This window comes from Vigna angularis, chromosome 8 (assembly GCF_016808095.1).
Source record: "Vigna angularis cultivar LongXiaoDou No.4 chromosome 8, ASM1680809v1, whole genome shotgun sequence".
NCBI lineage: Eukaryota > Viridiplantae > Streptophyta > Magnoliopsida > Fabales > Fabaceae > Vigna > Vigna angularis.
In genome coordinates, this window is record NC_068977.1 from 4,468,740 (window position 1) to 4,495,904 (window position 27,165).

General features: G+C 30.9%; 3 protein-coding genes across 5 annotated transcripts; all 3 read left to right on the plus strand.

The window, feature by feature from the left end:
- The first annotated feature begins 255 nt into the window (after positions 1–255).
- On the plus strand, positions 256–4,368 carry LOC108345736 (serine/threonine-protein kinase PBL34). The gene is made up of 6 exons (XM_017584460.2): positions 256–1,021; positions 1,670–2,040; positions 2,144–2,279; positions 2,457–2,593; positions 2,678–2,801; positions 3,282–4,368. The coding sequence occupies exons 1-6, from the start codon at positions 832–834 to the stop codon at positions 3,788–3,790; spliced, it is 1,467 nt and encodes a 488-aa protein (XP_017439949.1). The 5' UTR covers positions 256–831; the 3' UTR covers positions 3,791–4,368.
- An 8,915-nt stretch (positions 4,369–13,283) lies between these two features.
- Positions 13,284–16,374, plus strand: LOC108346163 (hypersensitive-induced response protein-like protein 2). 3 transcript variants are annotated; one of them, XM_017585185.2, is made up of 6 exons: positions 13,284–13,433; positions 14,305–14,502; positions 14,832–14,952; positions 15,139–15,230; positions 15,360–15,456; positions 15,788–16,374. In XM_017585185.2, exons 2-6 carry the CDS (start codon positions 14,314–14,316, stop codon positions 16,150–16,152), a joined length of 864 nt encoding a protein of 287 aa, XP_017440674.1. In that variant the 5' UTR covers positions 13,284–13,433; positions 14,305–14,313; the 3' UTR covers positions 16,153–16,374. The 3 variants fall into 3 exon arrangements, with proteins under 3 accessions (XP_017440674.1, XP_017440675.1, XP_052722779.1); XM_017585186.2 differs by having other exon boundaries at positions 13,326–13,433; positions 14,289–14,502; XM_052866819.1 differs by lacking the exon at positions 13,284–13,433 and adding an exon at positions 13,462–13,560.
- Positions 16,375–20,605: 4,231 nt separating this feature from the next.
- Positions 20,606–26,618, plus strand: LOC108345964 (FACT complex subunit SSRP1). Its single transcript, XM_017584840.2, has 16 exons — positions 20,606–20,882; positions 21,926–22,111; positions 22,309–22,414; positions 23,041–23,177; positions 23,377–23,460; positions 23,532–23,626; positions 23,765–23,873; positions 24,014–24,100; positions 24,183–24,275; positions 24,469–24,666; positions 24,764–24,909; positions 24,993–25,140; positions 25,403–25,501; positions 25,595–25,768; positions 25,908–25,986; positions 26,077–26,618. The coding sequence occupies exons 1-16, from the start codon at positions 20,829–20,831 to the stop codon at positions 26,202–26,204; spliced, it is 1,923 nt and encodes a 640-aa protein (XP_017440329.1). The 5' UTR covers positions 20,606–20,828; the 3' UTR covers positions 26,205–26,618.
- The last annotated feature ends 547 nt before the right edge of the window (positions 26,619–27,165 follow it).

The following is a 27,165-nucleotide window of genomic DNA, read 5'->3' on the forward strand; positions in this document are numbered from 1 at the left end:
CTTGATATTCTAATTAAATGAAATTATATCACACATTTTTTAATACTCAATTTAGAAGAAACCAGAAAAAGAAAAAAAAGAAAAGAAAAAAGAATAGTTGGAAGAGCATGTACGAAGCAAAATGAGGATAGCCTAAGGATGACCCTTTGCATAATGATTTTCCACAAGGAAAAAACAACGTTATCTGTGGAATAATTTAGAGAGCAAAGTGAAAGTCATATGTCGTAGGTTCCAATTTACCAAGTGGCACTGTTCTGTGCTGTTTTCAAAAAGCAAAAAGAAAAATGCCTGTCACTTTCTCTCTCTTGCCCGCACTGCCCCACTTCCCCACTTTTCACGTTTTCAAGCCTGCCCGACCTGCCCGCTGTGGAAAACCTTTCCCTCTGTCACAAGCACTCCCCGCTTTCCTCTTCATTCTTCAACACAACACCAACTCCCTCCCTCTCTTTCTTTCTCTCTATCTCTCTCTCTCTTCCACTTTGCTTTGGATTTTAGACTCACTTCACAACTTGGTTTTTGTTTGTGACTTTGTTTTTGTGCTGTGTTGGTCTCAGTCATTCATCTGTGTTCATGTGTTTGTTCATCTTTTAGAACATTTAATGCCATGCAATTGTTCTTTTTCTCTAGCTCCATATTGTTCAATCAGTAGTTTCTAGCTTTGTGTCTAACATTTTTTTGAGAGATTAGTCTCTGACTTTTGACCCAGAGATATATCTTGAGTTCACCCAAAGGAAAGTTGTTCAATTATTTCTAGCTTGAAGTTGAAGTGGCTTTGTATAAAAATTTTGAGACTTTGGTGTATGGAGAGTTGTTTGTGAGAGTTTTTGGAAGATGGGGTTTGGGAGCAATGCAGTTCAAGCAGGGAGTTTGGATGTGGACAAGTCAAAGGGCAGGAAGAACAAGGAAGGTGGTGCGAAGGAGAGAAAATGGGGGTTTAGATTTAGCATCTTTGGGAGTTGCATACCTTCAAAATCAAAAGTTGATAGCACAAAAGTTAGTGGCACTAGTGCCCGTAGTAATGGTAATTTTCTTTCCACATTAATTTCCTTAGTTTCACGAAAATATGTTCTATTTGTCATTTGTCATTAATTTTAGGTGGCCAACATTGGCTGTGTGTCTTTACTTTTTGGGTTGTACGATCTGCCCACCAAACCCTTTTTGTGAGTGTGAATCTGTTTTGAGAAACTAATGAATTCTGATTTCTGACAATAACACTGATTTGAGTTATTATTGTGCATTTTTGTTGAGTATGTTGAAGATCTAACAAATTCATTTAGAAATAATTAAAGGCTTTCAAAGACAGATTCTTTTCTGCATTACCTTTTGACCACAGCATGTTTTTTCTGTAACCACTGTCTGTACTTGATGTTGGGAAAAGGAGCCAAGAAATGTATTTTGTAAACGATATCTAATTGTTCTGACAATTGTGAGATAAGACTTTGTTATTGTTGTACCCTGAGAATGATTATCCAATGATTCAATCATATAAGAAGTTATAAAAGTTGCTCGGCTCATGGTTTATATTCTGACTGACACGAACAACTTTGCATTGATTGCATTTACTATATTGGTCTTATACAAGTGTAGTGAAATTGCAATGAAGTTGTTTAAAGTCAAGAATGGTATGATGAAATCATGTGTAATAGTGTTCATTTGGTCTTATTTTTAGGTGAAAATGTCAAGTCAGTGGTAACTGAATCAGAGGAAAACAAATCTGCATCTGATAGAATCACAAAGGAAACAGTTGCTCCTCCGGAGTCCTCTACCACAACAAGTGATGCAGAAAGTAACCCTTCCACTCCAATATTCAGTGAGGAGTTGAAGGTTGCTTCTTGCCTGAGAAAATTCACATTCAACGGACTTAAGGTGGCCACAAGGAATTTTAGACCAGAGAGTCTTCTTGGTGAAGGAGGGTTTGGTTGTGTCTTCAAGGGTTGGATTGAAGAGAATGGAACTGCACCTGTGAAACCAGGTACCGGGCTTACGGTTGCGGTCAAGACCCTCAACCACAATGGACATCAGGGTCACAAAGAGTGGCTTGTATGGAACTTATATATCCTTCTCAACTTGTACATTTTCATTTATGTTGTTGTTATAGCTCATATGATGCTAACATTCTCAATTTGTCTTTGCTTCTTCTCAGGCTGAGTTAAATTATCTTGGTGATCTTGTCCATCCAAATCTTGTTAAACTGGTTGGTTTCTGCATTGAAGATGACCAAAGATTACTGGTTTATGAGTTTATGCCCAGAGGCAGTTTGGAAAACCACCTCTTTAGAAGTAAACTACTAACCCTTTTTATTTCTCTGGTAAACCTTTTCTATTTCTATAGCATGCATATAGAAAACAAAAGCTAAAGTAAAATGGTTCTCTTCTCATAATGCATTTGTTCTTTCTGATAGGCATGTGCTCTGTGCATGATTGTTTTTCTGGTAACAACCATTTGTTTTGTTGAAGGACCCCTGCCTCTTCCTTGGTCTATCAGAATGAAAATTGCACTTGGTGCTGCAAAGGGTCTTGCTTTTCTCCACCAAGAGGCTCAAAGACCCATAATATATCGTGATTTCAAAACATCTAATATACTATTAGATGCGGTATGTAAGTCAACTGGTCAAGAAAGTATTTATTGTTTCATATTCATTCTCCAACACAGAAAATAAAAGCAAAAATGTTCATAGGAATACAATGCCAAGCTCTCTGATTTTGGACTTGCCAAAGATGGTCCTGAAGGGGAAAAGACACATGTGTCAACAAGAGTTATGGGAACGTATGGTTATGCGGCACCCGAGTATGTGATGACTGGTGAGTTTTGAGCCTTCCCTATTCCTTTTCAAGTGGTAACATTTCTTAAACTCAGTACTTTCACTGTATAACTTACTATGAAGATAGCTTATGTTGTCTAGAATTTGCACTTGCACTCTAAAAGCTTTTCTGTTTTATAAGTTCTTGGACTATCATGATTCCTTTATGGAGAATACCCTCAGTTTGATCCTTCAAAGTTATAGTCAAGGCCACATTACATGAAAATATCATTGAAATGCAAGATGTTCAATCCAAACCATCTAGAAGAAAAAAGGGGAAGGGGTCACCAATGATCTTTAAAAGTTTCATATTAAGTTATTGAATTATTTTTTCAAAATGTGTGATCTTTATCTTAAACTCAAGAAGTACCATGATGAAATAGAAAGCAAGATAGTTACCTCAGGTCTTGCCTACTACTCTAAATGATTGTATTGACATGTTTTGTGCATAGATGTATACTTACAGTCCAATTCTTATTAGGACATTTGACATCAAAAAGTGATGTCTACAGCTTTGGAGTAGTACTACTTGAAATGCTCACCGGCCGGCGATCAATTGACAAGAAGAGACCAAATGGGGAACACAATCTGGTGGAGTGGGCAAGACCTGTTCTTGGAGACCGGAGGATGTTCTACCGGATAATCGACCCCCGCCTGGAAGGCCACTTCTCGGTTAAAGGGGTACAGAAAGCTGTGCAGCTTGCTGCTCAATGCCTTAGCCGTGATCCAAAATCCAGACCCTTGATGAGTGAAGTTGTTCAAGCTTTGAAGCCTTTACCAAGCCTCAAGGACATGGCTATCTCATCTTATCACTTCCAGATTTCGCGAGTCGACCGAACCATGTCGATGCCGAATCATAAAAATGGCATCAGAACACAGATAGTATCTGTGTCAAGGAAGGGTCAACCTGTAAGGACATTGTCTAGTTCAAATGTTCCACACGGTTCTCCATACATTCGATATACCAAGTCTCCAAAACCTACTGGGTAAGAATCACAGTTTCACCATCTTTATTTTGATGATTCTCTATTCATTCAGTTCCCACAAATTAGTTCATCAGCTGTACATACAGCAACTGTTGTGTCCTGGAAGAGTTTCTCTGAAACCTCTGATGGAATCATTAAAGTCTTCTCTGTCATTACATAATCTCAAATAAGTTAACTGCATGAGACAGTTTCATGTTACGTGGTAATTTTAGGGACTTGTCATACACAGATTTCATGTGGGATAACTGTTATTCACTGAAATTGTATAACTTTTCCACCTTGTCTTGGTTTTCTTCCTTTCAGAATGTAGTTTTTGTAAAGAAGAAAAAAAATTGTGGTGTTAACTCATGTTAGCCATAGATTTTTACACTCTCATTGGACAATATACTTTTCGGCGAACACTCACTGATGTAGTCAGATGTTGTACTAGAAAAATGTTTGTTTTATTTTTTGTTGTGTCAAATGTGTTTGTTGTTAAGAAAGAGCTTTGTTTGTTTCTATGTACAATGTATTATTATCTTTAACAACTGGTATTGTAATAGTTATTTATTTTATTTAAAGTTGAAGTGTTCTTAGTTTATATTATGATGCTGTGAATGCAACATTTAGCATTGCATACAGTGTGTGAACGTTTCATTCAGAATATATATTTATGCTAATGAATATAGGGCAATTGTGTAAAGCAAGCTAGGAATGTTTTAATATTAGTGAAATATTTGAATAATAAAACAAAAATATGGGTTTTTGTTTTTGTCTTATTTTTTCTTTATTTTATTCAATTTGGATCCATTATTAATAAAAAAATCAGTTTTTTTTTTTAATTTTCAAAGATCAACCATGTGACCACTTTTTCTAAGATAGTGATTTTTCCAAACTAGTGGTTGAACATGTTTGCCTTAGGGTCACAACCTGGTCCCATTTTCTTGTACCTTCAAAAATCCTGATGCATTCCCTTTAATTACAGAAAAGGAGTTTCAAAATATAATTTTACAATTCAAAATGAAAAGGGTGTGCCAAATATTTTAAATGATACAAATTTATAACTTCTGTTCAACAACTATTTGGGGGTACATGTGGATAGGATAAACCTATTTTATCATTATCATAAACGAATAAAATATTTTATCATTTTTATTATTTAATGGATATGTTAAATGTGCATGCATTCAGTTTTTTTTATGCATTTTTGGGTGGTGTATAAGTAATTTCATGTAGTTAGTGTGTTAAGTGCTAAAATGTTTTTAGGGGAGAAACGTTAGTTTACAGAAAATTATTTAAAAAGGTAAAACTTTGTTGTTATTTTTCTAAGTAATTAATTAATTGCTACTCTGTAATTCATTAATTAAAATGGTAATTGCTAATTTGTTATTTTAATTAATTTAAAAGGGCAAAAGTTCTTTCAATTATATAAATCATCTAATCTAATCTATTTTTTTTTTCTATTAACTGAATTTGGATTTAATTTGCTATAAATAAACTGAATATATTATAGACAAATTCGACTTCTTCATCATGGTAGCATATATTTATTATTCGATGCTTTATTGAGACAATAAGAGTTTATTATACCTTTATTCTTATTTACTTTGATTATTTTCTTTTCTTTTCTTTACTTTTATCACCTTCTCTTCTCTTTATAACTAAAGGAGTTTTGAATTTTCAACTTTTGATTATGACTAAAGTATATAAACTCAGACTTAAATCCATGCATGCTTGTGAAAAAGAAAAAGAGAAAAGAATTTGAAAACTTATTATGCCAATATTCTCTCATCTTTAAAACTAAATGAATTTTGAACTTTTAACTTTTCATTTTATATATAAAAGAGGAACATAATTCAGTCTTAAAATAATCGAGTTTAGTACTTTATGAGGAAAATATATACATGCAAATAATCGAGTACTTTACAATGTTACCCAAAATGTTTTGTTTTGCATTAAGAAAATCACAGAAGTGTTTCTTTATTTATATTTAGTAGTAGCATTTAGGGTGTTGGATATAATTTTATTAAATATTAAAAAGTAATGGGTGTTCAGTAAATTGAGTTGGATTAAATTTAATTCAATCCATTATTCTAATTGAAATTAATTGAATTACGTTGATTTTGTGTGTTTAAAAAAATCAATCAACTCAAGCAATTAGGTGACAAATATGTTGAGTCAATAGAGTTTTGCCATTTAAATTTATTTTTAAAGTTTTTAAAACAAATTTGAAATAGAATAAAAAAATACCTTAAAACTAATTACTTTGTGTAAGTTTTACACTAACAGCAACTATTTTTTGTCTTTGACATAAGAATTCGTGGTTGCGGACATAAATTTGCAAAAATGTTTTTAAAGACTTTATTCAACCTTTAATTCTATACGGATATTTTGATTTTAATCTTTATTTTACTTTTGCTATTGCATTTTACGTGAAAAATAGCAACTCGATTACATAATTAAAAGTATTATTATAAGATAATGACAAGTTAACAACTTATTTATAATAAAATAAAAAGCTAAAAGTTGAATTTTATTTGATAATGTGAGTATGATGTTGTCTAGAGGAGTTGTATGTTAAAAATAGGTTTAATACTCAATTTTGTCCTCAGTTTAGTTGACAAATCTCAATTTAGTCTCTCGTTAGAAGAGTGTTTGAAATGAGTTAATGGAAAGATTATGTGACAATAGTTAGTGGTTACGTGTCAAAATATAATTGTATGTGTGTTGGTTAATTAGAGAAGAAATGTTTTATTAAGAAATTGAGTTTTTTTAATTAGGAATAAATTGCCAGTTAGGGTTTTTAACTAATTTTGTACGATGTAGGTGAAGAAGAACACCAACTACCCAATCCAAGCTCTACAACTGGGACGGATCTAGCATGAGCGTAATTTAAAGCAATCAGTCAAGAAGTATAATCAGTAGAAATCATAATTAATTAGTAAAAGAATAAAGATAACTAATCATTTTCTTTTTTTTCTAAACAAAACTATGATTAATTAAAAAAAGTTTAATTAAAAAAAGTTGTTAATTGACTAAATATCATTTTTAATATCAATAAAAATTAACAGCCACTCATGATAATTTAATTAAATTTTATTATTAAACATAAATTTATAATTGATTTAGTAAAGATACATTAGTATTAAAAAATTTGGAAACATAAAAAATTAAAATTTATATAAAACAAATTCATAAAATGAGTTAAATGTAGTTTGATAGATAACATGTATTATTTTTTAATAGGAAAGATGATATAAAATTATGCCTTGGTATACTTCGTTAAATAGAACAATTGTACTAAATAAATTACAAAACATTTTAATTTGAGAATATTAAATTAATAACTTACCCTAACATGATATTGTATTATAATTGTAATTAATACGGAAACAAATATTATTGAATGTTAAAAGAAAATCCCCTTAAATGTAGTTTAAAATACTAAATGTATTTTATCTTTTAAAAACCGATATGTTTTCAGGACAATTATTTAAAATATATGTATTGAGAGTTATATATATAGAAAATACATTTTTATTTAGTCTCATAAATCAAATACCATTCTTATTTTAATCTTATAAATATATTTATTTTAATGACATTCTTTCACGGGGATATTGAAATGTGAATTTTCTTAACATACTATTTTCTTACGTGAGTGATGATGATATTATCATCATTAAAATTAATGATGGGATCACTAATAAAAAATAAGTCATAAAAACTGAAACCAAAACACATCTATATTATAATACTATTACTATTTTTTAAAACGTTAAATCACATATGACTTTTTGAACACGTGCAGCGGAGATATTATCATTATCCACCGTTCAAAATGAAAAGTGTAATGAATTTGATTTTGTTTGTTATGTCGAAATTAAGTGGAAGTTTATTTTTCTACCAATTGTAAAGCACTTATTCTAAAAACTCGTCAACTCCAGAAATAAAAAATATCTAAGAGTGGGTGAGTGATGCAATATGTTATCATCTACACTTATATATAAGAAACAAAACTTTTTCTTTAGTATTTACATTTTTTTCTTTCTAAATTTATTTTTTAAATGTTTTTTTAAAATTAAAATAATTATTTTATTAAGTTTATCATGTATTGAATTTAACATTTTTCTAATCTCTTGGTTTTAATTAAAATAAATAAAAAATATTTTCACTAAAATTATAAAAAATACTTTTATTTAATTCCATAACTATAATAATAATTATTTTTTATTATCATAAAAAATTAAGGACACGTATGTTTTCACTAGCACAAAATAATATATAAAGTATAATAATTTTAATAAAATTAAGGTTATTGTTTCACTCAATTATTTTAATAAAAATATTTAAGTATAAATAAAAACTCATTAATTTTATTATTTTAAAATACATAAATTTTTTTAGAAATAATTTTTTTTGAGTTTTTTCATTTCTCTTATGTTATCTCACTCATGGTTTGTCTGTTTGAAGAAATAAAATTGTAAGATTATTCTTAATGGTGAGCTCTTCAAAATTAACCATTAATTTATTAATTTAAGTAAGTTGCTTTTCTGATTCTTTTGTAGGTTCAATTTATTTTTCTTTTTGCATGTGGACCTATCGTGTGTGCATGTGTCTTTAAAGTCATCTATATGATTCTCTTTTGAGTATTGGTTGTAATGACGTACCTTAATCATGTTTGTATTATTCTTAAGGGTAAATAGAGCTTCATGTGTGTCTCATGTTGTTTTAATGTTTGAGTTCTTAAAGCATGTTGAGTTGTCTCAAAGGTAAGGAAGCACAACTATTCTAAATTCTAACTTTTATCAATTGAATGACTACACTTGTGCAACAGTGATTGTATGACCAATTATGATGATTAATGTATATGATTTGTCTCGGGAAATGTAGAATCTTAATTTACATATTTAGGTTGTATAATGAATAATATGGTAAATGTGATGTTTTGGATTGAGTTTAACCGTTAAACATCCAATTGGAATGTATATGCTATGTTTAAAGCATTTGAATGGAAATTGGTAGGTCTAGATATGCATAATTGCAAAATTTCATTTTCTATAATTATGTATGTAGACTTGCTGAAGAGTAGTGTCATTGGACGACTCCTAAGACAAATAACCCTTAACTTGGTGCTCGTTGTGCGAGCGTATTTTTGTTGAGTGACTCCAAAGTCAAAAAGTTCATTGACTTGGTTGTTGTTGAGCGTGAGCCTTCGTTGGGCGATGATTAACATAAAAATTATTAGGAGCTCCAATGGTGTCCTTGTTGGATGTGTGCAATTTGTCTCGGTGTAAGAATCATCGGGTGAGACTTCTAATTCCCTAAGCGAGTGAGGCTTTTGGCACTACTCGATAAGCGAAACTAACAAAGTTTTTCAAATCATTTCCATGTTCAATGATTTTTGTGAATGTGAGTTGTGTGAAGATTGTTTGGATTACATTGATAATATAAATGTTTGGAATATGATGAGATATGGATTGTGAGGTTGATAGGATTTTCAAGGAAAAATCCTTGTGAAATATGTTTATTAGGGTATGCATTAATGTAGGAACTCGGATAAGAAGTTATTATCATAGATCATTCAGACTCATATAGAGGAGGATGGAGTAGGGGTTAAGAGTGACAAAAAGTCCTAATCAAGAAATCTTTTTGAAGTTCTAGTTAGGATTAACCTTGTGAGTGGATGATATCCATTACAAGTGCTAAAACTTCCTTATAGTCCAACACTAATGCGTTTATCAAGATGATTGAGTCTAGAAGAGTTTTGTTTATGTGACTTATGTTTTAAAGCTATATGTATGATTTTACTTTACTTGTAAAAGTTATTTGTTTAATGATTTTATGAAAAATCTTTTTTTACATTAGTTTATTAGTTTAGGACAACGATAATGCAACTTAATAATATTAAACTTTTGTTTATATTTCTTTTTGAAAAACTTAGCTGTTTTGTATAATTTTTTAAATATTTAGGAGAAAAATACACATTATTTGTGATAAAAGAAAGAAATTGGCTTGGATATGATTTTTATCATTATTTAATTATTTGTCTCCAAATATTTTTTTCCAGATTTTAGAATATGTAATTTTTATAACTTTTTTTACAATTTTACATATATGTTTTGATTATTGAATTCTGTACTTAACTTATTTGTTTAATAGATAATTAATAAATAATATACTTAATTAAAACATAAGAATAATAGAAATAAACAAATGAAAATTAATAATTAAACCAAAACTTAAGACTTTCTAACTATGAAGACGAAAATCACTGAAAAAAAATATAAAATTGAAAATCAAATATAAGAAATTAAACAGCAAAAGTTTTGTAACCTAGAAGGAAAAAAAAAATCATCATTTTCCACCAAATATTTTATAATCCTTGAAAATGTTCAAGTAGCTTGAAGCTGAAGCAAAATCCTTCAAATAAGTTTAATTTTTTTTAATTAAAGTGTATATATTTTGAAAAAAAAAATTCCACATATCCCTATCCATGTTATTAAAATGCTTTTCTAAAATAAAAAAGCAGTGACTTTTAATAGTTTTTTATTTTGTAAATTATGAAGATAATATAAGGACAGAGTCACAGGAAACATATTCACCACATGAAACTATACCAGATAAGCCACAAACAGGAACATTATTAATGATAAAGTTGTAATCAAGATCCTTTCAGACAACCTAACTAAATCCAAAATACATTGGTTTATTTTTTATCTTACTTTAATTCTCCTCACAGTATGGAAGACAACATACACATCAAAATCTCTAAATATGTTTTCAATTTTTCTAAAATGACATTTTAATAATTTGGACAAGTAATAACAGAACAAATACATGACATTGTTCATATTATCATTTAACATAATATGCACATCAATAAAAAAATAAAATATAAGAAATAAAAAATAACATGAAACAATAATTATATATTTAAACCAGATAAAAAAAATTACTTTGTAGTTATTATATATTTGAGATATCTTGTATTAGTGGTGGACAGATATTTAAAAGAAAAGTCAACTTTGAAGAATTTTGAGTTGGCAAAGCAACCAAGACTTTGGCGACGACTTGCTTTTGCTATTCAATTATCTAATTTTGCATATATCATAATAAATATTGATTGGTGTAAGTCATAATCAGTTTTACTAAAGACTTATCACAGAACATGAAAGTTATTTAGAAAATTGGAAGAATATATTTTTGCTTTACTTAAAGGTTTATTAAAAAAAAATTTGGAATTTTCAATATTATATATTAAATATAATATGAATTTTAAGATCTAAAGTCATCAATAATTTATTATTAAATAAATATTTATTAAAAATTACATTAAATATATAATAAAAATCACATTTCACAAAATATAAATAAACTATATTTGTTATAAAAAAATCTAAGCGAAATATTAAATTATTTATATTGTTTATATAAATAAAAGTTAAATTAATTAATCTATTAACTTAATTATTCAAGAAAAACATAAAAAAAAAATTGTATCAGTATATTAAAAATCGATATTATCTTCTTCCAACAACCACGCATAAATTTAGAAAATCATAAAAAAGTAGAGGTGTATCACTTTCAAATATTTTCTTAATCGAGATATTTATATTTTAGTTATTTTAAAGCATATTATAAAGCTAACTTGGGAAATGCTACATCATTGTTCTGCTATCATAAAAAAAATTGAAATTGTAAATTGTCAAACGCGCTTATTCCATTCACACCGCTTCTCTTTGCTCCGAAATTTCCCACAATGGAAAGCCCGTTTCGCTATCACGTAATCCAAACACACCACGCCAACTTCCTTTCTGTATAAATTACAACAATTAATTAATAATCACGTTATCTTCTATTTTAAACTCAAAACTAAGATTAAGGTTCCAAAGTGCAATTATGTGAGAAGTTATTTGAACGTCACGTATGGATTTTGGAAACAAACAAACACTATGGACAAATCCAAGATGTGTATTATGGAGAGAAAGTTTGTATTTACTAATTTTTTAAATGTTTATTTAATAAAACAAGTATTTTTTTTAACGTATGTGTTTAAACTTTTTTATTTGTTAAAAAAGAAGTTTTATATTTATTGTAATAAGTAGTTTTTTTTCGGTTTTTAAAATAAATAACCATTTTAAGTTTATTCCAACCATTATTTATGTTGTTTTAATTAGAGTTAAAGTTAAATCTCGTACTGTATAATGATATTTAATAAAATATTTTATTTTGTAAATTACCATGATAAACTTTTGAATTTATTTGAGATCTACATATAAGTTTTTATCTGAATTTTGTAGATTCACCAACCTAAAAATGCTTCAGACATGACTTTTTTTCAAGTGATAATTATAGAAATTAATAATTTTACCTTATTTACTACAAATGAGGTTAATTTATTTACGAGGACTCTCAAATCTCAGATAATATTATTTGATTTTGCAAACATTTTGTTGGTTTAGAAAAAGTTTTATATCTTCATGAATTCACATGACTTATTTTACCTGAATTTTTATTAGAAAAATGTATTGATGTGTAGCAAATCATACTTATGATGAAAAGTCGAATGAATATGAAAGTTAAAACTATCAACAAATATCCACCTGTTTGAAAATCTGTTATTCTACCAACATTTCGTAATCACAAAAACTAAATATTCCAAACTAAAAATAATTGAAGTAAATTCTAATTTATTTTACTTAAAATTTATAAGCTTAAAACTCCTAAAATAGATTATTTTAATATATTTATTATATATATATATATATTATGTTCGAATTAGATTATAAATTACTCAAATTAACTTATAAACTAGTAAAAAGCTTATTGATATTTCTAAATTAAAATTAAAAAAGAAATAAAACAAAACTATAACTTAAATTAAAAAGGGTTAAAATTTTGATAATATTAAGTATTAATATATTTTTAGAGTAGTCATCGTAAAAATGAATGAATTCATCGTAGATATAACTATTATCCGATGCCATACAGCAGCAATGTTAATGAATGATATTTTTCTCTTTACAAACAATAAATTCATTCACCCCGAAAGTCCAAACCGGTCTGACATGAACAGCCAATACACAAAAGTTTAATATAATGAATATTGGATAACAGACAAGTGGCAGGAGATATTTACAACCCAGAATGATAAGACAACATGTGGTCCCCTCTAACAAACAAGGAAGCAGCTATTTTAATCTTATATTAAAGGATTAACCCTACGCTATCTTCGTAATATTCTTATTCATCTTTGATTTTAAAAAAATAGATAATTTCGTTTTTAGATATTTGGTTATTTATTCTTCACGTAATTTTAAATTATTAAAATTTTATTAGTTTCTTTTTTAAAATTGCTTCTCTTCTAATATTAGAGTAATATTTGTATATTTATATATTTAAAAGGTATAAATACCTATCTCCATAAGATTCACCAACTCTTACTTAATTGTGTTTTAATATTTCAGAAATAATTATAAAAGTGAACCTGTTACAACTTTTCTCAATAATATATTTCTGTTTTTTCAAATAATAATAAACAAATATCTATAACTATATCTACATATTTTCCTTACATATATATAGCCTGCTGTATGGTTTGCACTCTGCACCTACTTGCTGCACATATTAAAAAAGATTCATTCCAGTGTTTCCCAGCCTAAAAGGTGAATTTCTGCTCTTTGTTTTTGGGTGCTGATAAAAAGAACCAGTTTTTGGTCTTTGAATTTTCTTATGCGTGATTCACGCGTTATAACTTTAAATTGTGTTCGCTTAAACATTTTTGTCAAAAGGGTTTGTATTAATTTTTGTGTTTGCTTTCTGGGATCAGCTCAAAATTGCATCTTTTTTGTTGGGTGGTTTGAATTTTCCTTGAAGTTTTGGTTTGGGAACTTTTAGGTTTCTTCGATCCTAATATTTGGTTGATAATTCGTGTCTCACTGTTTCTCACTTTTAGGGTTCTGTATTTGTTTTTCTGGAATTTTGTTGCTTTCCTCTGCTCGATTCTTAGGAAAACAGAGAAAGTGGAGTTCCAATCCAAATGAGTATTTATTATGTTGAAAACCGAGTTTTTGTTATTGGATGTGTAGTTGAATCTTGTTATGTTGTTGTTTCGTTTGTCTTTTGTCTTTTAATTTTGTTCCCCCTTAAAAATACAGGTATATTGGATAAACTTAATTGTAATTTTTTACTGTGGTGTCGTACTTAATCCATTGTCTTATTCTTTGAAAACATAAACATGGTTCACTTTTATTGCATTTATTTTCCTCTGGTTTGAGTATTTCTTTAGGCTGAGAGCCGTTGGTTTTTGTTGACTTTTTACCCACTGTTTCTTTACATTCATATTTCTGAAATTTTGTATTTCTTCCATCCACTATATCCGCTTTCTGTGGTTAAGCGTATTTTTAGATTTTACTTTATCACTTTCTTGGTAAACTGGGGATGGGAATTCAGAAAACTAAAGCAGATTTGTGGAAGCAAAATGCTAAATTTCACTATGTTTGGTCTATTTTGTTGAGTAGTGTTACTCTATTGCAGAATTGAAGAATGGGTCAAGCATTCGGTTGCTATCAAGTTGATCAGTCAAATGTGGCCATCAAGGAGCATTTTGGAAAATTTTCTGATGTTCTAGAACCTGGATGCCATTGTCTGCCTTGGTGTCTTGGGTATCAGATCGCTGGTGGTTTGTCACTGCGTGTGCAGCAACTTGATGTTCGATGTGAGACGAAAACAAAGGTATCTGCTGCTTCCTTTCCTTCACCTACGTTGTTTCATGGTGCTGTTCATTATTTTGTTTATATCATGAAATTGTTTGGTACATAAATAACAATTTCCAACAAAGTTTATCTGTGTATTTCTAATAACTTCATATCATAGTTCTAGGGAAAATATTTTGTCATTGGTTTTCATTGATCTATGCAATGTATAAGTTTTTATTGATCAATTTATGCTATCAATATTTTGTTTTACCAATATTTGGAAAAGATTCTTCTAAATTGTTTGGATGTTTCCTATGTGATTTTCTGTGATATGTTATTAGAGTTTGACTTCCATTAACTTGTTAGGATAACGTCTTTGTCACTGTGGTTGCGTCTGTGCAATACCGAGCTGTTGCTGAGAAAGCATCTGATGCATTCTATAGGCTTACCAACACAAGGGAGCAGATCCAATCATATGTTTTTGATGGTACGAACGATGACTTTTCTATTTGAAATTCCATGTATATGTAATCATTGCATTCAAAGTTAATAATGAACTTTGATCATTTGTGATTGTCGTTTGTGAAGCAATATACCTTTTGGGTATTGTGTCAGCATAATTGATAACTGTGGCCAACTTCTTTAACATTGCTAATATTTTTCATTTCTTCAGTTATCAGGGCCAGTGTACCAAAGTTGGAGTTGGATTCTGTCTTTGAGCAGAAGAATGATATAGCAAAAGCTGTGGAGGAGGAGCTTGAGAAGGTAATCATTCTTTCCTACAATTGCTTTGTTTCTCCCTTTTTTTCTTTAAAATATTCATCTGCAGATCTTTCAAGGTCATAACTTGTAATCACCCCTATTAACAAGTTTATTCAACCTTGATGTTTATAGGCCATGTCAACTTATGGATTTGAGATAGTCCAGACCCTCATTGTTGATATTGAGCCCGACGTTAATGTCAAGAGAGCAATGAACGAGATTAATGCAGGTAACATGTTTTATGACTATATTTAAGTTGCAGTTTCCTGTATCAAATTACTCTTACCTTGCATAAGAGTACATAGAGATGTTATACATACTGTTTCTGAGTTCTTGCGTTGGTTTTGGATGGAACTCACTTTGTGTGTAAGCATTTTTGCAATATGGTTTGCTTGGTAGCTATAACTATGTTTTCAGCCAGAACACAAAAGTTATAAATTCTCTGATAGGATAAAGTAGTAGGAATTACAAATTGCAGAACTGCATTCTTACAAACTTCTGTACCTTAACAGCATGTTTACATAAGTATATCCTCATTCTTTTCACTGTCTTATCCGCAGCTGCTAGATTAAGGTTGGCTGCAAATGAGAAGGCTGAAGCAGAAAAAATTCTGCAGATCAAGAAAGCAGAGGGAGAAGCAGAATCTAAGTATCTGTCAGGACTCGGTATAGCTCGCCAACGTCAGGCCATTGTGGATGGACTGAGGGACAGTGTGCTTGCCTTCTCTGAGAACGTGCCTGGGACAACAGCTAAAGATGTGATGGACATGGTCCTGGTGACTCAATACTTTGACACCATGAAAGAGATAGGGGCATCTTCGAAGTCGTCGTCGGTGTTCATACCGCACGGCCCTGGTGCCGTGAAGGACATCGCCGTGCAGATTAGGGATGGTCTTCTTCAGGCTAGTGCTTCACAGACAAATTAAGCTTTCTCGGAGTTGTAAATGACGTAGTGTGTATGTTTTCTTCTTTTGTTTGGACTTAGAATGTCTGCATATTTTCCTGTTCCTATTTTGCATGTGTTCATAATACATCTTAAGTACTGATGTGCAGTTTTTTTAATACTTGTGTTGAGGATAGTTTTGATGACAAGGTGTTTGTGAATCCTATTATTGGAGGATATGCTATATAAGAATTACTTTCCAAAAGATGTGTTCTTCTTGAGTTCTATCTTGTAAGTTGTAAATTGAATGTGTAAAATTGCAGTTCTCTATATTTACTATTTTTGTTGCACATGCTTTCATCCTTTGTTTCTTTAAAAAATTTGAAATATTTTATGATAAAACATATTCTTTCAATGGAAATACTTTTAAAATTTTATGGAATTAGGACAGTAGTTTGAATAATTATTAATGAGATTATTTTAAATTTTATCTAAAAAGTAAAATTTTGAAATTCTTTATATCTCACTCTTTGAATTTCATGTCACTTATCATATTTTTATCTTCAACTCATTGGTTTTTCTTCAATTTAAATGTTGGATTAAGTGAGTTGTCATCGGTTTGACATGGTTAATTTACTAGTTATGTGACATTCCATTTTAGTAAGATAAAAATATCAAAAATAAAACATTACATAAATTTTAACTTACAAGAATCCACCAACTATCAAAATATGGATCACGCTTGGTAGACTTTTTTGTTTTCTGTAAGTTACTTTTTTTTTGAATCTTTCGTCTTCATTTTGTGTAATAGAGGTATCATAGATGTCATTGCAAGACAAATAATGCAAGTAACTTTTCTTTTATCACCACTCTACTTCTAATGTCAACCTCTTTAAATCATTATTCGACCATTTGAAATTCACATTGAATGGATAACTCTAGCTGAGATTTATTTGATACAATATTTGAAATACTTAACCTTGTCCACATAAAATGAAATTCAGCCAAATGAATCACACCAGGGTCATAACGTGCTAATTCACACGCACATGGGACATGGTACATTTGTCTCAATATGCATCCACATCTTGCACTATCCAGTCCTACATGTTGTACTTGTTGTAATTTTTAAGCGATGAGTCCCAAAGCATAGGTGGATATTTGTACAACAACAATATTAACAAATATTAAATAAAGTAATAAAACATTAAAACATACATGTTCGTTGTTGTATTCCCTAAATTTGTCAACACCTTTACAAAGTATGTATTGTATGAAATGATCCAAGTATTATTGACATATTCAAAGAATAAAGACCATGAACGACAAGTGTATTCCAGGCGATTGACATAGTCATCAAACATAGACTAATCTTCACAATCCATGACGTTCTCCTATGCTTCTATTACCACCTCCTCCTATGCTTTGATACAATCAACTAATATCTTGCACATCGCTTTGACATTTTTAAGAATATGGAAGCGACATAACAATTGATATGAGTCAGAAAACACATTGTCGATGGAATTCATCAAAGACAAGTCTCTATCGCTGACTATAACTTGTGAACTGCCCTTAAATGTCGGAAATAAACCTCTCAGCCTTTCAAGAGCCCAAGTGAAATTATTTTGGCGTTCACTTGATAAGAATGCAAATGCCGCTTAGTAGGTTAACCCAGTAGATGTCACACCAACAATCTCTAGCAACGACAACCAATGTTTATTTGTTTTGTAAGTTGAATCCATCAACAAAATAATATTAAATGTATTCAATAATTTGATTGCATTAGGATGTGTCTTGAAGAGGTCACTGACAACCTCAGATTCCTCCACACATCTACTCTAATGAATGTAGTTGTCACGATCCAACATCATCATCAGTTGTTGCAACTCAGTTCTCGACCATCTCAATGACCATTTATATGTATACTTTGTTATGTAAACTTGTTTTATTGTAGTGACATTACGATCATTATTTTTTTTAAGAATCAACAAAATATTTACAGGTGTTACTTGAGTTTTAGTCATATCAATAAGTATTGTTTGTTTAATAAGATTTAACCTACCAACAAAAGGATGACCTATTAAGTTTCTAACAAATTATGGTTATGGTATCCACATATCACTTGCAATACCCACCTTCGCCATTACAAGATGGTTTGTTCCTTAACTTAAAAAGACACTCACATTTTCAGGTGTCGTATGTACTAGGATGCACATCCGGTTTGTATTTTCTATATTTTCCACCTCTTTTACATCTTAACAACACAAACGTCTTCTTTCTAGGTTGACCCGTAACTTTATCTGATCTTTATAGTTACCACAAGAAATCCTAGATCATGTGCAATTATTCTCACCCATTCAATTAAGTTTTCACGAGGGAAAACTATTTCATTTATTGTGAAATGATTTGTCAAATCTCCTTCGGCAATCTCATTTATAAAAGACGAAAAATATTGTAGCATGCTTGAATTTATTTGAGAATTCATCCCATAAGAATATTCTTCCATTTAGACTATAATCATCTATAACATAAAATTCATCGTTCAATATCTAATATGATTTATAATAATTTAAAAACATATAACATTATTTAAATAATCTAATAAACTTAAAAGAAACACTTTTAATTTTTTTACATCATAAAAAACAAAATAAAAAACTAATACAATAAATTAAACATTTATAATTAAATTATGAAATAAAAAATTAATACAATAAATTAAAAATTTATAAATAATATAATAAACTTAAATAAAACATCAAAATAAAAATACTTAAAATTATCGAAAAAATTATTTAATTTTTTCATATGAATTTTAAATAGCAATTTTTTAATAAATTAAAAAAATCATACAAATTATTTTATATAAAAATTAAAAAAAAAATTAAATATTTAAAATAAAATTATAAAATTATATTCGAAAAACCAAAAATCAAATATCGAAATCCGAATGGTTCTCATCAGATCTCGAAATCCGATTTTCTTTTTATTGGATTTGAAAGTTCGATAAAGGGAAAATCGGATTTCGAGATCCGATGGAGTGTCATTCGAATTTCGATAACCGATATGTGGTTTTTGACTCTCGGATGTCGAAATCTGATGAAGGGCAAATCAAATTTTGATATTCGATCATAATTTGTTATCTGACTAGATCTTCATTGAATTTCAAAATCTGATTAAGACCTGTGAGCTTTGTGATGATTTCATGTACATGTTTGACACGAAAAGCTTGAAAAAAAATCCCCCCGACGCCAATGGTAACCACCAACACAACCACACCTCCACCATGTGTCTAGAATACTTCTCAATGAACAATCTCTCTCAAATCTTTCTCAAGGACCACCACAAAGTAGAAAATAAAAAGGGGGTGCAAGGGAGATAACATAAATGAAACAAGATGTAAGTAAGGATGACAACAGGTCGGGTCGGACATGGATAGTGCCTACCAACAATCCATCCCAAAAAAAAAAATCCACCCGCTACCTAACCCGCATAGATGCTCGCTTAAAAAATATCCACAAATATTTTAAAACTCGTGGATACCTACAGATATTTAAAAGAATATATTTTTATTAATTATTAAAATAAAATTACAAAATATATATAAAATATAATGAAAATTAAATTAAATATACATTAAAATTTAATTTGAATTAAATTTAACCTTATAAAATATAATTTAATGTTAATTTTGATTAAATTAAATTTAATAAAATATAAATTTAATTTTTATTTTTATTTTTTACGGGTAGCAGATATCCGCGAATACGAATAGTATAATACCCGCACCCGACCCATTTATAAGCAGATATTAAAATATCTGTTACCCGTTATTCGCGGATAGTAAATGTTTGTCGATACCAACAATCCGTTGCGGACTTTATCTGTGGACTCAAATTTTTTTTATCATCCTAGATGCAAAGGAGGAAAGTATATAAACTTCCACCCTTATTCAAGTTTGGTCAACCATTTAATTAGGTAAAAGAAGGTTACTCTTCACTAACCTCATTAATCACAATGATATTTGTGAAAATTAGTAGTACATGATGTAACCCTTGGAGATGCAGAGTTAAACGTCCTCACAATAAACAAAAATTCAAATTAATAAATTTTTTATACAATAATTTTAGAAAAAATATACTCACTACTAACACGACCATTTAATGAAAAAATATCAATAAACTATAATACCTTGACAATATTAAATGAAATACTAAATTAAGATAATTTTTAGAAAAAAAGCATACTTTATAAATTTATTGGAACTAAAAGAAAAAGAAAAAGTCTATTCAATCTTTAACGCGTCACTTTATAAAAAAGCTCTTCAGTTAATGGATATCAGTTAATAGTAAGAACAAAATTAAAAAAAAGTTTGATGAAGAAATGGAAGAAAAAAAATATTGGCAACTATAAAATATTTTTTGTAAATTTATATGGGAGAAAAAAAAATGATTTAAGTTATAAAAATAATATTTTGGAGCAGAAAGAAGTGTTGGGAGTGTAACAAGCAATTGCCCAGAAAACTCTTCGTTCTCTTGTTTGGCCCAATTTATTCCTTCTTTCTTTTGCTCAGAAAATTTATCTGCGTTCCTTTTTATAACAGCGTTTGGTTCCTGACATATTTGAAAACCGAAAACCGCGTTTTGTGTCTGCAACATCAAACACACCCTTGTTCGTTCTGTTCTACACTCTCGCTCTTCGCCGTTCGCGTCAGCCATGTCCGACGGCCATCTCTTCAACAACATCACCCTCGGAGGCCGCGGAGGCACGGTAATCTCTCTCACACGATTTTTCTTCTTCCTTCTATCCTTCGTTTCTTTGTTCTTTCCCAAACCCTAGGGTTTTAGTTTTGCTTCGTTCAATTGTGCTTTTGCTTTCAACCTCTCGATTTCACTTAGCTTTTGTCAGTGACATTTGTGGCGCTGTCAAGTGGTTAGATAGCTTATATCAGGATTTTGTTCTGCGTTTTCTTTTCTTATGTTTTAAACCCTAATTACTGTTGTTACAATTGACGTAGTGTTGTTGTAGGAGATTATTTATTTGTTATAGAAATTCGTTGAAATTTTACTTGTTTCTTTAGTACTGACTAGGGTGGGATGTTTGTGTATTAGTGGTTTTTGTTTCGCTCTTAAATCCCTAAGGAAGTGTTGCTTTGGCCGAGTAGATGAAAACTGGGACAATAGAAAACAGGGTTTTAAATTGCAGTTGTGGCTGCTGTTTTATCGCGGTTCTTATATTGTGTGGGAAATTTAGGGCAAACATGCTTGTTGTAGTCCTTGATATCGTGGGAGTCACGAAAAAATATGTTTATTGCGGTTTCTGGTATTGTGGGAAAGTACTGACAAACATAGTTTATTTAGTGGCAATTGCGGTCGTGGAGATCTCAATCGCGACAATTGCAGTTGTGGAGACCCCAGAACCTTAACGCCCAAAACATCTGTTATGCACATTTTCTCAAAATCCTGGATGGAAAATAGACAATCCACAAAAAAGGTTTTCTTTGTGTCATGTTTCTAGTTGTACCAAGCAGTTGAAAAGTTGTTTTGGTTACAAGTTTTATACTTGTACCAGTAAGTATTGGGTTGTCTTATGCGCTGTTTATGTAACATCTCTAGGAATGAACTGAATATGCTGGGCATATACCCTACCCAGAGTTGTGCTGGCCGTCCCATGTATAGTTTTTGTCTATTTCGTTGTTATTTCAATGAAAAATTAATGATAGTTGTAGTTGAAGAACTAAAAATTTTCAGTGAATGAGACTGAAATTAGCAATGGCGATGTATAACACTTCTTTTTGTGTAATTGGGTTGCAGAATTCTGGGCAGATAAGGATTTATGCTGGAGGAATTATATGGAAGAGACAGGGCGGCGGTAAATTAATTGAAGTTGATAAATCTGACATAATGGGGGTGACATGGATGAAGGTTCCAAGGACTAACCAACTTGGGGTTCAAATCAAAGATGGGTTGTACTACAAGTTCACAGGATTTCGCGACCAGGTTACTCTCTCTACCACTTCAAATGTGCATTGTCGTACAGTAGTCATTGAAAAAAGAATTCAAACTTCTGGTTTGGTTTTCTTGTATTTTGATCAATTCATTAACACTTTTGAAGATCTAAATATTGAGAATCTGTGCTTGAATTTCTATCAAATGCTGGTTCTGAATTTCTTATGTTATTTTATAATATTTTGCAGGATGTTGTAAGTTTGACCAATTTTTTTCAAAACACCTGTGGAATATCAGTAGAGGAGAAACAACTTTCTGTTAGCGGACGTAATTGGGGAGAAGTTGATCTAAATGGTTAGTGTCTTAGTGATAATATTACACGAACTGACTTATGTGTTGTAGCATGTAACTGACCTTCTGCGCATGATGTGTCACGTATAACTCAAACATTACTCTTTGTCATCCTTAGTTACTATAATTTTAGTGTTTGGGGAAAAAAATTACTGTTCTGTTTGATAGCACACGAGTAAATGGTATGTAATATCCCTACCACAGGGTTGAGCTCTCTTAACTTGAAAGAAATTCGGTTGATATCATCCAGTTTGTTCTTGGAGAGCATTGGTTTTTCTTGTATACTTATTATGTGCTGCTGCTTTTCTCCCTCCTTAATTTTCATTTTAGTGTACTTAAATGTCAAATGCATTAATGAACCCTTACTTCCACTTGGTAATCACATTAAGTGCAATTTTTTAAGTGAAAAATAGTTGTTAAGAGAAGGAAGTGGTTTTATTTGTATATGTGTATGACTGTATGTGTTTGGAAGGTGAGGGTGGTGGTTGACTTCTCAAGGAGAAACTTCATCTCATTCTTGTTTTCTTCTTTTGTAAATCAAATCCTGCTGAATAACTTGACTTGACTTCTTTTGTAATTATGCTACTAACTGAGTAGTGGATGTGCTTATGTTTCTGTTTGCATTTCAGGAAATATGCTGGCTTTTATGGTTGGTTCAAAGCAAGCTTTTGAAGTTTCTTTAGCAGACGTCTCTCAAACACAGCTTCAAGGGAAGAATGACGTGATCTTGGAGTTTCACGTGGATGACACAACTGGAGCTAATGAGGTATATGTATACTTTCATTCACTTGTATAGTTTTGCATGCTTAAGCAAATTCATAGAGTTTTGTCAAACTGGCAGCTTTTTTGCAAGAAAATTGTTCTCATTCATCATTTAGGTTTTACAGTATTGAAGACTCTAATTATTAGGTTCAATTTGATTGTGAAATTTTTATGGTCTAATGTAGTTTATGTTGTGATCTCAGAAAGATTCATTGATGGAGATAAGTTTCCATATACCGAATTCCAACACCCAGTTTGTTGGTGATGAAAATCGTCCTCCTGCTCAGGTGAGTTTGTTCACAGATATAAAAGATTTCATGTTATAATAACTTCTAGGTTAACTGACATTTAATATCAGGTTTTCCGTGACAAAATAATGTCTATGGCTGATGTTGGTGCTGGAGGTGAAGATGCTGTTGTTACCTTTGAGGGTATTGCAATCCTTACACCAAGGTAATGTATTAAAATGCACATAAAATTATTATGCAAGCATTTTTCGCATGGTTTTCTTTTATATATTTAATATTTTTGTACTTTCAATAAATATATACACATTAATGTCCATTAACAGAAATTTTTACTTTTATGCAGGGGACGATACAGTGTTGAGTTACACATGTCATTCTTGCGGCTTCAGGGACAAGCTAATGATTTCAAAATTCAGTATAGCAGTGTGGTTCGCCTATTTTTGCTTCCTAAGGTTCATTCCCGGGTCTTGTGATATTTGTTTCCATATTAAGTGATTAAGGATGAATAATGCCATTATCCAACCATGTCTTTAAATCACTGTTTTTCTTTGGGCCTTTTTAAATTTGCTGACAATTTCTCGTGTATCTGTAGTCTAATCAACCACATACCTTCGTTATCATTAGCCTTGACCCCCCTATTCGGAAGGGACAAACTTTGTACCCTCATATTGTGATGCAGGTTTGCTCAATGGTTTTTGATTTTCCAAGTTGAGATTTGTATTTTACATGCTTCTAACATTGTTTTGCTAATTTCTGTGTAGTTTGAAACTGATTATGTTGTTCAAAGTGAATTGGCAATAACTGAAGATCTTTATAACACAAAGTATAAGGATAAATTGGAGCTGTCTTATAAGGTATTTTGGTTAAACTGTTGATAATTGATTCATACATCTGTACAACCCTTGAGATTCCACTCTTCAAGGATTTTTTGGAAAAATGGAAAAAGGGCATCTTGCATATTTTACATGATTGAGTGGTGCATGCTTTTTGTAACTTTCTGCATATTGTGTGGTTGCTGACGTATTTCATTTTCAATTCAATAATCAGGGACTTATTCATGAAGTGTTCACCACAATATTACGTGGGTTGTCAGGTGCCAAAGTGACTAAGCCTGGAAAATTTAGGAGTTGTCAAGATGGTTATGCAGTGAAATCATCTTTGAAAGCTGAAGATGGAATTCTGTACCCTCTTGAGAAGAGCTTCTTCTTTCTGCCTAAACCTCCCACTCTAATTCTTCATGAAGAGGTAAAGACTGACTTTGATGACTTGATCAATTGTCAATTACTGGTTCATATTGGATATGATATTAATGGAGGTTTTAATTGTTGATCTTTCCTATTAGATTGACTATGTGGAGTTTGAGAGGCATGCTGCTGGTGGCTCCAATATGCATTATTTCGACCTTCTTATCAGACTGAAATCTGAACAAGAGCATCTATTCCGTAATATTCAGAGAAATGAGTACCACAATCTGTACGAATTTATCAGGTAAATGTTATCCCATTCCCATTGCCTAATTTTACATACAACTGATTGTCATATAAACAATTTGTTTTGGCCTGCACATGCAGTTCAAAGGGCTTGAAAATTATGAATTTGGGAGATGCCCAACCCACGGTTGGTATTAAGAAGGTTCTTGAGAATGATGATGATGATGCTGTTGATCCACATCTTGAGCGTATTAAAAATGAAGCTGGTGGAGATGAAAGTGACGAGGAGGTGATCGAACAGATCTTTTATATAATTTTCATCCCTAAGCATGCAATTGGCCTTTCTCCTATTTTTTAAGTGTCTATCCATTTTGTGTTTTCTAGTGTTTATGTGCCTTTCTTCTGTACTTCTGCTTTTGCACCCATACACACACATATATAACTTGACACTATTTAAATTGGTCCACTTTGGTCTTTGGGGGCTTAGCTTGGCAGTTTTTTCCCGCACTTGTTTCTGTATATATACATTAAATGGTGGTAAATGTCTACAGGATTCCGATTTTGTTGCTGACAAGGATGATGAAGGTTCTCCTACTGATGATTCTGGGGCAGATGATTCCGATGGTAGTGATAGTGGTGATGAGAAAGAGGCAAGTGGTTTTTTGTTGCCTTTTTTATCTGTGATAATTCTCTACTCTTAAATCTAAGGCTCGGCTGACACCTTAATAGTGATCAATTTTCAGAAGCCTGTCAAAAAGGAATCAAAGAAGGACCTGCCTTCTAAGGCGACTACTTCAAAAAAGAAATCTAAAGATGATGAGGATGGAAAGAAGAAAAAACAGAAGAAGAAAAAGGACCCAAATGCACCCAAGAGGGCAATGTCCGGTTTCATGTTCTTTTCTAAATTGGAAAGAGAGGTGTGTGTTCTATCCTGTCATATGGTTTTGGATTTGACTTATAAAGTTTACCAGAAACGGTGTCTTGTGAGGAGGGTGGTTTATACAAGTTTAGTTTTTGTTACATAATATTTCCTGAAAGTATTTTTTTTTTTTGCAGAATCTAAAGAAAACTAATCCTGGAATTTCATTTACGGACGTGGGAAGAGTACTTGGAGAGAAATGGAAAAAGATGTCAGGTATGGCTGCTGTGTCATTCCTGATCTGAGCCTATTACGTTTATATATAAATCCACTAAACTGTGTATTGTTTACCTATTGAATGCACAGCGGATGAGAAGGAACCATACGAGGCAAAAGCACGCGAAGATAAAAAACGTTACAAGGATGAGATCAGTGGCTACAAGAATCCCCAACCTATGAATATTGATTCTGGAAATGACTCTGACAGTTCTTAAGGCTGTTTCTCAACACTGTCAGTTAATGCAGTTCCATAGATACGTGTTGTCATGCCATGCAAGCTAATGTAAGTCCGGCTCCTTTTATTTCTTACCGGTGATGGCTTCTACGCACATGCTCCGTAAATTGACAAAAGTTTTTCCTCTTTGAAATGGCTTGATAACTTGTGAATGAGCTCAAGGGTTTTGTCCTCTGATCCTGGTTTGTCGAAGATAGAGGAAGGACGAGCTTAGTGCGTTGATTAGGTTCCTATGCTTAATTAAATCATTGGTCTGTGTTGAGACCCAATTTCCTAATATATTGCCTATAAAAGGATAGTCCCTTGGGTTTTTGACCCACCGATGTAGGACTTGTAACATATATATACCTTCAACTTTTGCATGAATAGGGTTTAAATTGTTATATTTAGCTTACTTTATTCATTGCATATTGATACTGAAAATCGTCTTGTCTTCTATTTTGTGTAAAACCAGGGTTATTAATTACTAGAAGACCTTTTCTCTTTTATTTTTTATACTATTATATTTTGGACAACCATTACTAGTTAAGAAAAAGTAAATCAAGAATAAAGAAGATAGTTTAACTTTGAAAATGCTTACATATTGGAGGTCATTTAAAAGATTATTTTTATTTGACTGATATCCATTCAACTTGTAAATATATGTAATTTTTCGATACAAATATTGATATGAAAGAAAACTATCATCAAAGGATTTGAGCCACAAAATGCAAGTTTTGAGTGAATGGGAGATGACTCAAAAGATTAATAACTTGTAGGTGGTTTAAGTCAAGTTATTTTGATAGAGATTTATTTATATTATTTAGAAGTGATTCTCTTATTTGGAGTGTTTGTTTATGTGTATATATGTGTGTGTATATAAATATATATATATATATATATATAATTTACTTTTACTTATATTTTAAAATAAATAAAATTGAATTATACAAATCTAAAAA

Coding starts and splice junctions, on each gene's coding strand:
- LOC108345736 (XM_017584460.2), top strand. CDS start 832: ATGGGGTTTGGGAGCAATGCAGTTCAAGCAGGGAGTTTGGATGTGGAC. Junction 2,280..2,456: donor GGAAAACCACCTCTTTAGAA/GTAAACTACTAA, acceptor GTTTTGTTGAAG/GACCCCTGCCTCTTCCTTGG. Junction 2,594..2,677: donor CTAATATACTATTAGATGCG/GTATGTAAGTCA, acceptor AAATGTTCATAG/GAATACAATGCCAAGCTCTC.
- LOC108345964 (XM_017584840.2), top strand. CDS start 20,829: ATGTCCGACGGCCATCTCTTCAACAACATCACCCTCGGAGGCCGCGGA. Junction 22,415..23,040: donor GGGAGAAGTTGATCTAAATG/GTTAGTGTCTTA, acceptor TTTGCATTTCAG/GAAATATGCTGGCTTTTATG. Junction 24,276..24,468: donor AATTGGAGCTGTCTTATAAG/GTATTTTGGTTA, acceptor TTCAATAATCAG/GGACTTATTCATGAAGTGTT.
- LOC108346163 (XM_017585185.2), top strand. CDS start 14,314: ATGGGTCAAGCATTCGGTTGCTATCAAGTTGATCAGTCAAATGTGGCC. Junction 14,953..15,138: donor CCAATCATATGTTTTTGATG/GTACGAACGATG, acceptor TCATTTCTTCAG/TTATCAGGGCCAGTGTACCA. Junction 15,231..15,359: donor TGGAGGAGGAGCTTGAGAAG/GTAATCATTCTT, acceptor TGATGTTTATAG/GCCATGTCAACTTATGGATT.